The 12,088-nt window shown below is 33.2% G+C and overlaps 1 protein-coding gene and 1 long non-coding RNA gene across 4 annotated transcripts in view; one reads left to right on the top strand and one right to left on the bottom strand.

The window, feature by feature from the left end:
- The window catches only part of LOC129805240 (uncharacterized), a 142,599-nt gene that overhangs the window by 6,083 nt on the left and 124,428 nt on the right, over positions 1-12,088 (top strand). The window lies entirely within an intron of this gene.
- LOC129805239 (T-box protein H15-like) overlaps positions 1-12,088 on the bottom strand; it is a 69,381-nt gene that overhangs the window by 12,328 nt on the left and 44,965 nt on the right. The window contains exons 4-6 of one of the 2 annotated variants that reach the window (XM_055853018.1): positions 8,747-9,032; positions 8,451-8,486; positions 1,894-2,138 (exon numbers count right to left, since the gene is read on the bottom strand). In XM_055853018.1, the coding sequence (XP_055708993.1) occupies positions 1,894-2,138; positions 8,451-8,486; positions 8,747-9,032 (567 nt within the window). The remainder of the gene's footprint in view (positions 1-1,893; positions 2,139-8,450; positions 8,487-8,746; positions 9,033-12,088) is intronic. The other variant, XM_055853019.1, reaches the window with a different exon arrangement.

Genomic DNA, 12,088 nt, shown 5'->3' with positions numbered 1-12,088 from the left:
TAAGAGAGTTGAAAGATGAAAAGGAGGTCTGGTATGATGAAAGAAGAAAGAGATTAAATTGTCTCGATGAGATCTTGAGAAATGATGGCACACAATGATAAATTAGCTGAATACATTTTATCGTGCAATTAACCGTTAAAGCTAAATTCTCTCGACATTTTGAGGAAGAGATCTTTAATGTGTTTTAACTTAAAATTTCCACACCATTCTCCGAGACATTTATTATTGAATTTTAATTAACAACTCCCATTACAATTCTCACACATTTTTAGCGATGCCACCATTGTTCTGGTCGGATCTCTTCTTTTGCAGAATTATTACTTTGAAGTGCTCGACGATAAACGCAAATAAAAGGTGAATTGCATGTGATAACCATAAAATGGAGACATATTAATGTTAGAGCTTTAAGAGTCAGACAATTCTTTTTTTTAACTCTTGGTTTTCTTTTTTAAATGATTGCTATAGTAAACAGTTGAAATCAGAGAGTTCTATCAAGTGAGTTTCCGTTTTATCGCTGGAAAATCGTCGTCGTAGGTCAAGCAAAAGTTTCATATGGCAATTTCGTATAGAGTCTGAATTGGGATAAAATTGATGTTTCGTCATCAAGTGACAGTCAATCAAATTTATTTAACGTTATTACTAACTAGTCTTTCATATCGTTGATAAAAGAAATTACGATATTTGCTGATGGAAGCGACAACTCCTAAACTAAAACCTAAAGACTGAGATCTCCGGATTTCCAAAGAAGATTACAGAAAGAAGATTAACCGAGAACACGGTTTAATAGCAGATTTCCTAGACATAATATCTGAAAGCCTAAAATGCGGGTACAATCAAAGGTAAGCCCGAGGAGTTTCTTTTTCACCTGAGCCTGAAAATCTGTGAGTGAGAGGCGGTCTTGTGAATTCCTGCAATATTTTGAGGACAAATTAACAGGTTTTTTGGGTAGATGGTGTGAGAAAGCAATTAGAAATCCCGAAATTTTCGATAAAAGGTAATTAAGTTAACACTCATCGTATCATAAATCATTTTGAGCACGTCGACAAAATTACATGTTTTACGGATCACAGTGGAAGTGGATATAGCATTATGGGTTAAAAACATTAAAGCGCGCGGGAGAGAAATCTGTATAGTCCGAAATATAAAATAAAGATAAAAAAAGCTAAATTCCCTCAGCATTTCAGTGGTCAGAAGCAAAGGTGAATAGAAGATGCTGTACAAGGGAAACCAAGAGAAGGAGATATTGAGGAAAAAAAAACAAATAGTGTTTGTGGAAGGAGATTCAGTGAAACGATATACAACGATAAACACCACAAAACACATCAGATAAAAACTATTAGACCGGCATTTTGGGCGGAGGAACTTCACACATGGATGTGCGGAGCGCATAAGAGCAGAGATAATAAGAGAAAAGAAAGTGAGGTAGACAGCATTAAGCCCCATAACGCATATTTACATGGGAAATTCCGTGGAATTTCTTTGGAAAATTCGACTATTCCGCTGGAAATTTCCCATAAACCACAGGAATTGTGATTTACACAGAGGAAAAACACTATATAGTTAATCTATCATGAAATTTTATATTTTAAATTTTATTTAAGTCCATTGTAGGATTAGTTCTAGGACGTAATCGAAAACAATCTTATAAAGTAACACTGAATTTGATCTGCAACGGTGTTAAAATAATGATGAGTTCTTATAGAACTGATCGTATAATAGGTTAGAAATAATCCCATTTGTTTCTAGAAAGACGAGTCATGGAATTGCCCTATACCTTCAACAGAAATTTCTGTGGACATTTCGGAATGTTCCACTGATGTTTCCTCATTGCGTAACCCATGCAGACGTTTACGCTATGGGGTAAAATAATAAAAAAAATGTAAGAAATCTCACCTGTCGAAATCCGTAAGTCTAGACGAGTCCCTGAATCCTTTTGCAAATGGATTCGAGTCAATTTTCAATTTGGTAATTAGTTGATTCTGGTAGGCGGTAACGGCCGTAAAAACCGTTTCTGGGAATACAAAGGTCTTATGCTCAACCTCTTGGAGTTCCTTCGGTGAAACTGGGATGTTCTGTCCAGGTCCCAGTCGCACCAAATGTATCCGTGGCTGGTATCGGTGCATTGAATTTAAGACAATCTGCAAACAGTCAAGAGAGAGAGAGAAGGAAAAAAATTAATCAATGGGGTTTTTCATTGCAACTAAACTGAAACACCATGCTCTTATTGAGAAATTATGGTGATCTAAAATGATTAGCAATTTATCTGCAATTACAACTGTTTTACAATCGTTACTTTTAATTTAGTGTGGGATGTAGAGAACGTCAATTTATATTGGTGAATAATTGATGCGGTTCGCTTGGGTGTATGGCAAAAATTCTCAATCAACGACACTTGAGAATAATTTATTGATAATACTGCAATCATTCTTGATGGTTAATTTGTCTCCATTAATGAGGGAACTTTCAAGGTGTTTCCGCTTCAGGTAATTTAGATATATACCTTAGAGACGATGATGTCTCAATAAACATCCCTTTATTCATTTTGTCCTACTTTCTGTCTCCCTCTCTATTTACCACCCACTCACTTAATCTACTTCCAAAGACATTCTGTGTGTATTTTATGAAAAGTACAGAAACGATAATATTTTATTTAAATTAGTCCAGAGCGTAATTTGCTGAAAAATCTTCAAGAAATTTCAACGAGTAAAACACGGTTATCAAATCACAATCTCTATGGATCACGTGTTCTTTTGAATATAGGGGAGAGCAAGGCTATAAACATATATCTTACTCAAAACTCTTTGACTATTAAAATTCGACAGTCCAAAATTTTAATTACTTTCGAGATTAAACCTATCACAGACACGTTATGGAACTAAAAGATTTTATATTAAATTCTCGAGCGAGGTATACTTAAGAATACTTGGGAACACATGGGAACAGTTACCTTAGATATATGAAATTTGAAGAGGAACATTCAGTAAAGCATAGAAATTACAAAGATACTTTGAGGATTCATGGGACATTATGATGGAACAAAAAAAAAATTAAATTCTCGAGCATGGTACACTTAAGAATATTTGGTAACACATGGGAACAGTTGAATTGGATACTAATGAGAAGTGAAGAAAAAGCATAAAAACCAAAGTTACTTTGGGAACTCATGAGGCATTATGATGGAATTAAAATATTTATTAAGTTCTCGAACGAGAAAAACTTAAAAATACTTAGGAACACATGGGAACAGTTTCCATGGATGCCTATGAGAACTGAAAATGACCATTCAGGAACACAAAGAAATCACAAAGTTGCTTTGGAAACACATGAGAATCCGCAGAGAACGATTGGATATCCATTCTAACTTACAGGGAATATTTGAGAACTCATAGAGTACCCTTGAGAATCCTCGGGAAACGTTTGGGAACCCATCCATTTTTTGAAGAACCATGAAATCTAACTATTTTGAGCAGTAGAGAAATTCTGTAACGATATGACAATGTCATATGACGAATTTTCGTGATGAATTTGGGAACAGGACAACATTAGAGCCCCTGTGATCATCGAATGGCCATTGCAAAGTGCTCTGTGGAGCTCTTCTCTTACTAAGTGATATGAATCTGATTTTTAATTAGTTTTTCCGAATTTACCACATGAACATTTTTAAATTTGTCATATGACATTTTCATAAAGTTACAAAATTCTCCAACAGGTGTGAGTTACCACACAAATGTTCAATTTTGTTATTCGGGACTTTTTGAATAAGACCCGGTCAAGATTTTTTTCAAGTGCAGAAAATAAAATGGTACTGGTACCATTTTCCAGAGTTCCACAAATTTTTGAATGACGTTTCTAAGAACTAAGTAATTATGATCTAGAATAATTATGTGAAATTATCTGATGGAATTGGAATATTGCCTACTTTTTGCTTTGGTCTTATTTTCGAATTTCGAAATTCGAACTTGCATGCCAGTAATACGAAAAGCATTTTTTAAATTGAATTTGTTGTAAAAGAAACGAAAGATATGACCACGAAATTTCAAACTTTTTACTGTTTCATCTTCTAACCTCTATGATTTAAGACTCTGAGTGTTTCAAATCTTTGTATCCGAAATAGCCCTAATCTTCCCTATAACAAAATTGATCAGCGTAAAGTTGTGAAAAAGGATGAAATGGCGAAATGAACACCACGTGGAGATTGATAGACCATGAAGACAAAAAGATATACATTTCGGGATAAAACCTTGTATGAGGAAATGACGATTATTCTGTATTTATTTCTCCATTAGGTATACATTTCAGTCATTAAAAATTGCTATAAATTTCATTTTAGCTTTTTTGCTTAGATGTGCGTTCTGGATTTATTGTCCAATGTAAGTCCCATCATTTTCACAGTGGACATTGCAAATTATTTCTCAATAAAACATGATTGTTTTTTTCCTCTTTAGTAGATGTCTTAGGCAAAAGACGTGAAAGTACACGAAGGAGAACGACACTTTAATGACAAAATAAATTTATAAGTGATTCAGTGAAATATTATATTGAAAAATCTGTGTGGATTTGGTGTGAAATTTACACATGCCAATGGTTTGTGAGATAAAATCACATACATCTATATATGGGAGAATATTAAATTCCCATATCTTGTCGAGAGGACTATGTGGTAAATGCCCAAATGGAAAATATTGTATTAAGAAAAGCTTATGATTAAAAATTGAATGACTCTATAAATATGACTAGTGAGTTGGTTGGGAAAGAAAGACCAATTGGACATTTTTCACATTAACTAATGCCTTTTACCTCCCTAGACCACATATTAAGTGTTTGTAATATAGCTTTTCAATTTTACGATAGTGACAATTTTTCTCAAGGTACAACACAGGGAAGATCCACAGGTGGGGTAACCGGGAAGGAGTCTAAGAATAAATTCCAATAGAAGTAAATCTATAAGTTTTGAATATCACTTGACTTTTCTCAATGGGGAGTCACATTTCTCTCCTGTAACTCTTCTCACCTGAGAAGGTGCATTACGGTTTCAGTTTGAATGGAATGACCAAGAAGAAGGAAGGAGGCAAAAAGAAACCCTTTGATAAATGACAAAATAAAAAAAAGTATTAAAGCTAAAAGTGTTAGGTTTTTGAAATAAAAGGGGAGTAAAATGTTGACTTCACCCGTCGTCGTGTGAAATAATATTTATAAGCCACTGGACGACGTGGGAGTCCAACCAGCTTGAATTTTATTTCACCTCATACTTGTAATGTAGCGTATGTTTTATCTTTAGCGTATAAAAGTGATTCTTCAGAGTCTTTTCTTCATCAAAACATGGGAACTTCATATCGTTTGCACTTCTTTGGTCGAAAGAGGGAGAGAGAGAAACTTGTGTGGAAATTTTCATATAGAGGAGAATGGGGTTATGTTGGTCAGGGCTTCATTATTACACTAGATTTTTGAAAATATGTTGTAAGGGGGCTATGGGATCAAAATCTTGTAAATCGTTTAAATTTTTTAATGGTTTTCTCATCGGATTTTAAATGGTTCAAAGATTTTGTGAGTTTTTCTGGTGCCATTTCAATGAAATACAATCATGTTTTTTTTCTTAGCATTTTGATGTTCTTAAGTGTTTCTGCATTATCAACTGCTCTTTGTGTTGGTTCGTGTCTCGACTATTTTCCCCAGATTTCTTCATGTTCTCTAAAACGACAAAATTGTCGTGACAGAAAGTAGTACAAAGTCAAGTCGATTATTTAGAAGCCTTTGAGAACAGTAAAGTGCTAAAAAAAATGTTCATTTTTCATTGGAATAACACCATTAGTCTTGTAATATTCACGTTATAATACAAAATTTCTTATGATTTGCTCGATGAATGGCCTTTTACAATCCAGTAGAAACTTAGCATAAATCTTTTAAGATCGCTATGAAATTAATTTAATGGATCATTTCAATATTTTTACTCATTAATTCAAGAATTAATTTTTACGGGAGAAACACCAATGATCGGTATTGTTCCTCAGACCGTTTTTCGATTTTCCCCATACTGTTGCTCCAAATTAAAATTAATTTTTAAAAATTATTCAATATTGTACAATTTAACTCTTACAAGAATGCACTGCATTAGTTCATATTAAAAAAAACAATTATTCGTGAGATACCTGATCAAATTCAGGACAGTCCGACGTAGGGGTCCGAGGTAGAGGAAAAAGGCCTGCCTTTGAATGCGGCAGACTTTGAATGCTTCAATTTTTCTCTTATTCCCAAAACTAAAATTCCATTTTGTTAATCCAAGTTAATAGAAAATAGTTAATAGTATTAACTATATTTGACAGAATAGAATTTTTACTTTGAGAAATATGGTAAAAATTGAAACATTCAAAGGCTGTCGCATTCAAAATTTTCCCCTACATATTGGTAATCACATTTATTTTTACAAATTATTTTTTTTTCTAAAATAAATGCACAAAAATAGTGAAATGGATCACTAATCTACTGATTAGCATATATAGAAATATCAAATTGTGTTTTTGAAGTTATATTTTGAACTAAACATGGATGATTTCTCTTAACATGCGATCCATGGTGTTCTTCCCTTAGTTGTGAAACAGAAAACCAAACAATCTAAATTACTAGGTTTTTATCAAACTCTGTTTCTCTCTCTGTGAGCATACTCTACTCCCCAATTAGTGACCTACGTCCATACGTACGGCTATACATACGACTTTAAGAAGGGATTTTCAGTCGTTTCCTACCCGGAATAGGTTGGAATCAACGCTAAGATGGCAAAACTGTGAAAATTAGTTTTTTGAAATACCAGGAATAGTTTTAAATATTACGTTTTCCACAAAAGGATTTTCGTAAATAGGTACCCGTTTCATACAATTTTCGGATTAATTCCAGTTTGCGAATGATTTAAATTGGTTCATTCAGAAACTAAAACGAAATTGAAATAACCATGTTACTCGTAAAAGAAGATAAAGAATTATGGAAAGACAAAAAGAAATCTTCGAAGTTGACCTTAAAGTTTACCGTCAAAATAGCCTGACCCTCCCCTAACTCTCATCTATACCATCAAAGTCTTTTATAAAACTGACGCCGGGTGAGTATATTATATCCGCCAATTAGGTGTTAATGACAGCAAAAACTATCCCACCACTGATTTTTATAGTCATCATCATTATCGCAGAGAACTTAAACAAAATAAATAATTCCCCCCATGAATTCCGTGTGCAAAATCGCATATTTGAAACGTGATGAAGTCACTTTGGCGCTAGGTAGATGAGACACAACAATTAAGACACCTTCATTTTTCCAGGACAATTTCACTGCGCATTATTCTTTACCATACTTCTCAATATAGCATGACTCTCTTGCACTGTTTTAATGTTACCATACTGAGGTGAATAAATGTTTCAACTCCTCCTCAACCAATATTAATTTGGATTTTATCTCCGCCACCAGCAATTCGCGTCAATATTTTAAACCGGGTGGTAGCTGCTGCATTTATGCTGCAGCCACCATACCAAGTTATTAATGCATTTATTCTTCTACACAATGGATGAATATGTTTCTCCTATTTTTCACTCACTTGAATTTCTCACTGGATAAATATACATAAATTTCGAAAAATGATCTCCTATACTCTGGTTCTTGCAATTTCTTATTTGCAAAAATGAACTTTCAGAAAATATATATTCACTTTTGAAAATGGAAAAATAAAGAGATATATAGCGGTTTCTTTGCCAAACACCGAAAAAAAATGTCTCTCGAGAAAAAGCTATACCAGAAGGAATTTTCATAAATTCTGCATTGAGAAGAGAAAATCGGGGAAAATTGGATAGAATCATCTTTCACAAAATATTACTTTAATTTTTATATAAATTACAGTATTGTGCAATATGTTCTTACTTTGATTTTGTGCGGGAGTTGTACACTTATTTTTTTTACCTTTTTTATCTTTTGAATGAAATGATTTTAACTAAAACTTGTCATTTCGATTTTGTTATGATTAATGAGTGTTTTGTTATAAAAATTTTTGCAATTTAAAACTAAAATCTCAATGAGCAGAAAAATTGTTAAAACCGAAATATAAGAAAACTATCCCGAGTAGCAAAATCTAGTAAGCTAAACGTTATTTTTACCTTCTAATCATAGTAAATATTTGGGAAACTACAAGTAAAATTTTCGAAATGGAGAATAATATTATAAAGAGTTAAAGATTGCAATCAAAATTACCATTACTTGTGATTTACGTTTTCTTGACCTTATTTACGTATGCACTATAGCAAAATTTTGCTACTTAGGACGCCATCCCCCGATTCCTCAAAATATGAACTTAAAATCACATAATGAGAACCAAAATATTAAAAATTAAAAATGTAACTAATTTCTTCACATAAGAACATTTTGCACAATATTGCACTTAATTCGCAAAGTATTCACTATAATAATCAATCACTAACCTTTGCTAATTTCTGTTGTGTAGAATAACGCAAAGGCTACAAATTGAGCAAAAGATATGGATTATTGGAATTTTAGCCATTAAAAATACATAATATCCTTCTCAATATAAGTTAATTGAAAAGGTATATAGGTGTTTAGTGCAATTGACGGGAGGTTAGTCATAAAATTACCTCAATGGTTAGTAATCGGGACATAATTATCAGAAAATGGGCGGCAATTTTATGTATTAAATCTCTCAAGGGGATAATTTTAAAGCAAATTGTGTGAGTACTGAATTTTGTAAAATCCAACTCACTTGTCCATTTTTGTCCATCTCATTGTTGGTGAGTTTGACCTTTTCGAATGAGACAACCTGCTTGCGAAGCGCCTCGGCGCTGATGGGACTGTCGGGATGTGCATAGAGTCGTGGTGGGGGCGGTGGGTCAGCTTTTCCAGCTACCAGCCACGATGATCTGTGATAAGCATAGCGATACCTTCGACAGTCGACAGCTATGATGTCTAGGAGTACCGCATATCTATCGGCGGGTTGAGCTTGACGCAGAGGACCACTGAAGGACACCCTCAACGTGGGAAACATCCGCCTGCAATTGTAAGATAAATTGCAATTACATACACATCATTCTGAAACCAGAGGAGCAATATCTATATAGGTAGTTTATCTCTTAAGTTGGTACTTGTTGGGTAAAATCTACGTGGGCTTCTGTATCTGTAAAGGATGAGTAGTACTCAAATCTCAAAACGGATAGTACTAACAACAGGAAATCCTGCGTTTAATTATGATTGAATTGTGGACCTATCCTTACAAGGGGTGAATAAGTGGCTCTCAGAGTGAACCGTAAGTGGCGATTTGGAGCTCAATATTGACAGATCGGCACTATTTTTCGACGAAATCGACAGACCGGCACGTTCATTGCAAAAAATCGGCAGTTGACCGAACCGTCAGTTTATAAAAGACATTTTAAAACATAAAAGAATGGACAGAAAATTGTAAAAAGCATTTGACAGATGTCAAACTATACGTTGAACAAAGAAGTTTTGTCAAATAAAAAAAAAGTTTATAAAAAGATGTTTTTCCATTTAGAATATGGAAAAGTTTTGTCAAATCGGCACCCAACTGGATCTTGTTGAAAGTTCATCAAAAGAATGTTTTTACATACAAAATGTAAGAAAAAGTTTTGTTAAATTTTTAAACAATATGCTTTTAACAAAATTTGAACAAGATCCATATGTCTGTTTAACAAAACTTTATTTTCAGAATATGTAATGGGCCATTGTGGACTATATTGTATATTTATTTATTTAAAAGATTTTGCTTTATCTTAATACTTTTTACTATTATTAGAAAATGTCCCTTTTTCTTAAGGGGAATTCCGTAACCGTATGACAATGTCATATGACAAATTTTCAGTTTTGCAATGAGCTTTATGATGCTAAAAATAACTGATATGTGACGGATTTATAATTACTTTTTTCGAATTTACCACATAAAAAAATTTAAATTTGTCATATGACATTGTCATATTGTTACAGAATTCCCCTACTGGATGTTTAATTTTTTGGCACCGGACAGGACTCGATCTCACAAGATTCGAGCCAGGGATCTGTCGGCTCTTCTCAATTATAAAACCAGATCCCCCCTTACCAGTATAAAAATATATTATTCTAAATCCCAATTCTAAAAAACTTTCAAGGAATAGTGAAATCATTGTGAAATAGTATTGACTTACCCCTTGGGTTTTGGTGTAGAATTGAGATTTTTAAGGCAAAGTAATGGCATATTAAATTGTACACATGTTAGAATTTAAAAGGTTCAATGTTTCGTGATTTGGTGGTATTAAAAAAGGGGGAAAATTGGGTCAATTTTCCTAAAAAAAAATGTCCCCTGTCACTTTCAGAACTATGACATAATCACATTAAGGTGAAATGTGTAACTCCCAAATTAAGCATAGAGCCGAGTTCCTCACAGTGGAGTTCTTGAAGTGCTTTTTTTCGTCTCCAAACTTTTTTTTATGTCTTTTCCCGCAAAGAATACAAATATATATGGCGAACAGGAGGGAAAATAGAGAGGTTCGCGCTTTTGATCGCGATAACACGCAATAAAAATGGCGGCAGGAAATAACTGTCAACTCAATTCATCAAAAGGTGGTTTTTTCTCTTTCGTTAATTCGAAAACCTGTGGACGTACATTTTTCAAAAAATGGTCGAGCGATGAAATATTTCATATATTATGCCTTCTCCTCTCTCATTCTTCTCTATGACTACGTTTATACTTGAAGTCTTGATCAGAAAATTGGATTAAAATTAAGTTCAAAAGTCCAGCTCGATTATACCGAAGTAAGGGATGAATCGTTAAGTTTGTCTTTCTTAAAAATCAAGAAGGGATATGAAAATTAATCTTTAAGCGCATTTTCTTAGTTTTCCATTTTCAAAGAATAATGTAAAATAAAAGATCTACATTTTCCTTTATTTTGAAATTGAAAATTTTTCGATGTTATTTTTTTATTATTTAAATTTAAGTTTGCGAAAAGTTTACATTCGGCATAATTTGAAATATCGCTCTGGAATTTTGCTTTTATTAATTATTTTAATGTATTTATTTATTGACAGGTCTATTGTTGCCATTAAGAAGATTAGTAAGATTATTGTTTGCAGTGTGTTCGGAAAGAATCTTTCAGACAAATAAAAATAGTATGAAAGTCCAGCTCTAATTACATCAAATCAGTATTGGATTTGATTTTGAAGATGGAGGAAGACTTTTTTTTAAATGAAAACTAGGTTGAGCAAGTGACAAGTTAGACTCAGGGCGAAAAGAGAAATTGAAATTCAAAATGTCAAACTGCTCAAACAGTGAGATCCTTTATGGAGTACAATTTTTGAAATCTTCGTTATTTTGAGTTAAATCCAAATTATTTTGGAGATATAAACGTGGTTTTATGTCGATTTCTTTGGTGAATTTTATGTGGATTAGCGTGGGTGTTGGTTCTTTTTCTTCTATTTTTCGTTTTTTTGGCTAAGCACCACAATCATCAACAAAATAATTTGATATTCCTCCTCTTTCGACTCTATAAGAAGCTTATTGACTACCGTAAAAGTTCTATGAGGGTGGAAATTGCTACGAAAATGTGGGCAATTGGAGTCACGTGAATTTCATACAAAGGTGTAGAGTTGCGAATTTCAACGCAGGAATATCAAAAAACTAAATCGCTCATGTTAATTACATCACATAGAATTATTTACGAGTTGACTTTTGGTGTGGTCGAAATGAGAGAAAGGTGAAAAAAAAAAATGTTTTTTTTTCAGGGGATATAAAAACATAAGAGAATGAGAAAGAGCTTACAAATTACAGAAGTGTATAAAAGTACCACTTGACATGAAATTAAATGGGAATTTGCTGATATTTTGACATTTACACGATGTCCTCCGGCTTCCAGTGTGGCAACAATATATTTCATGACTTTCAAGTCAAAATTCCTAAAATGTCAGTCAATCTTCTCAGTATATTCAATCATTTAGTGGTCACAGGTATTAAGAGTCGGTTGATTTTTGTACGATAGGACAATGTGATCATGTTACTACATCGTAAAAAAAAGAAAAGTCTTTTGGGAGAGAATATACAACAAAATGAAATCTCCAGACA

Source organism: Phlebotomus papatasi, chromosome 3 (assembly GCF_024763615.1).
Source record: "Phlebotomus papatasi isolate M1 chromosome 3, Ppap_2.1, whole genome shotgun sequence".
In the NCBI taxonomy this organism is placed as follows: Eukaryota; Metazoa; Arthropoda; class Insecta; order Diptera; family Psychodidae; genus Phlebotomus; species Phlebotomus papatasi.
Note: the sequence above shows the minus strand (reverse complement) of the source record. Positions and strands in the feature narration are given on the sequence as shown.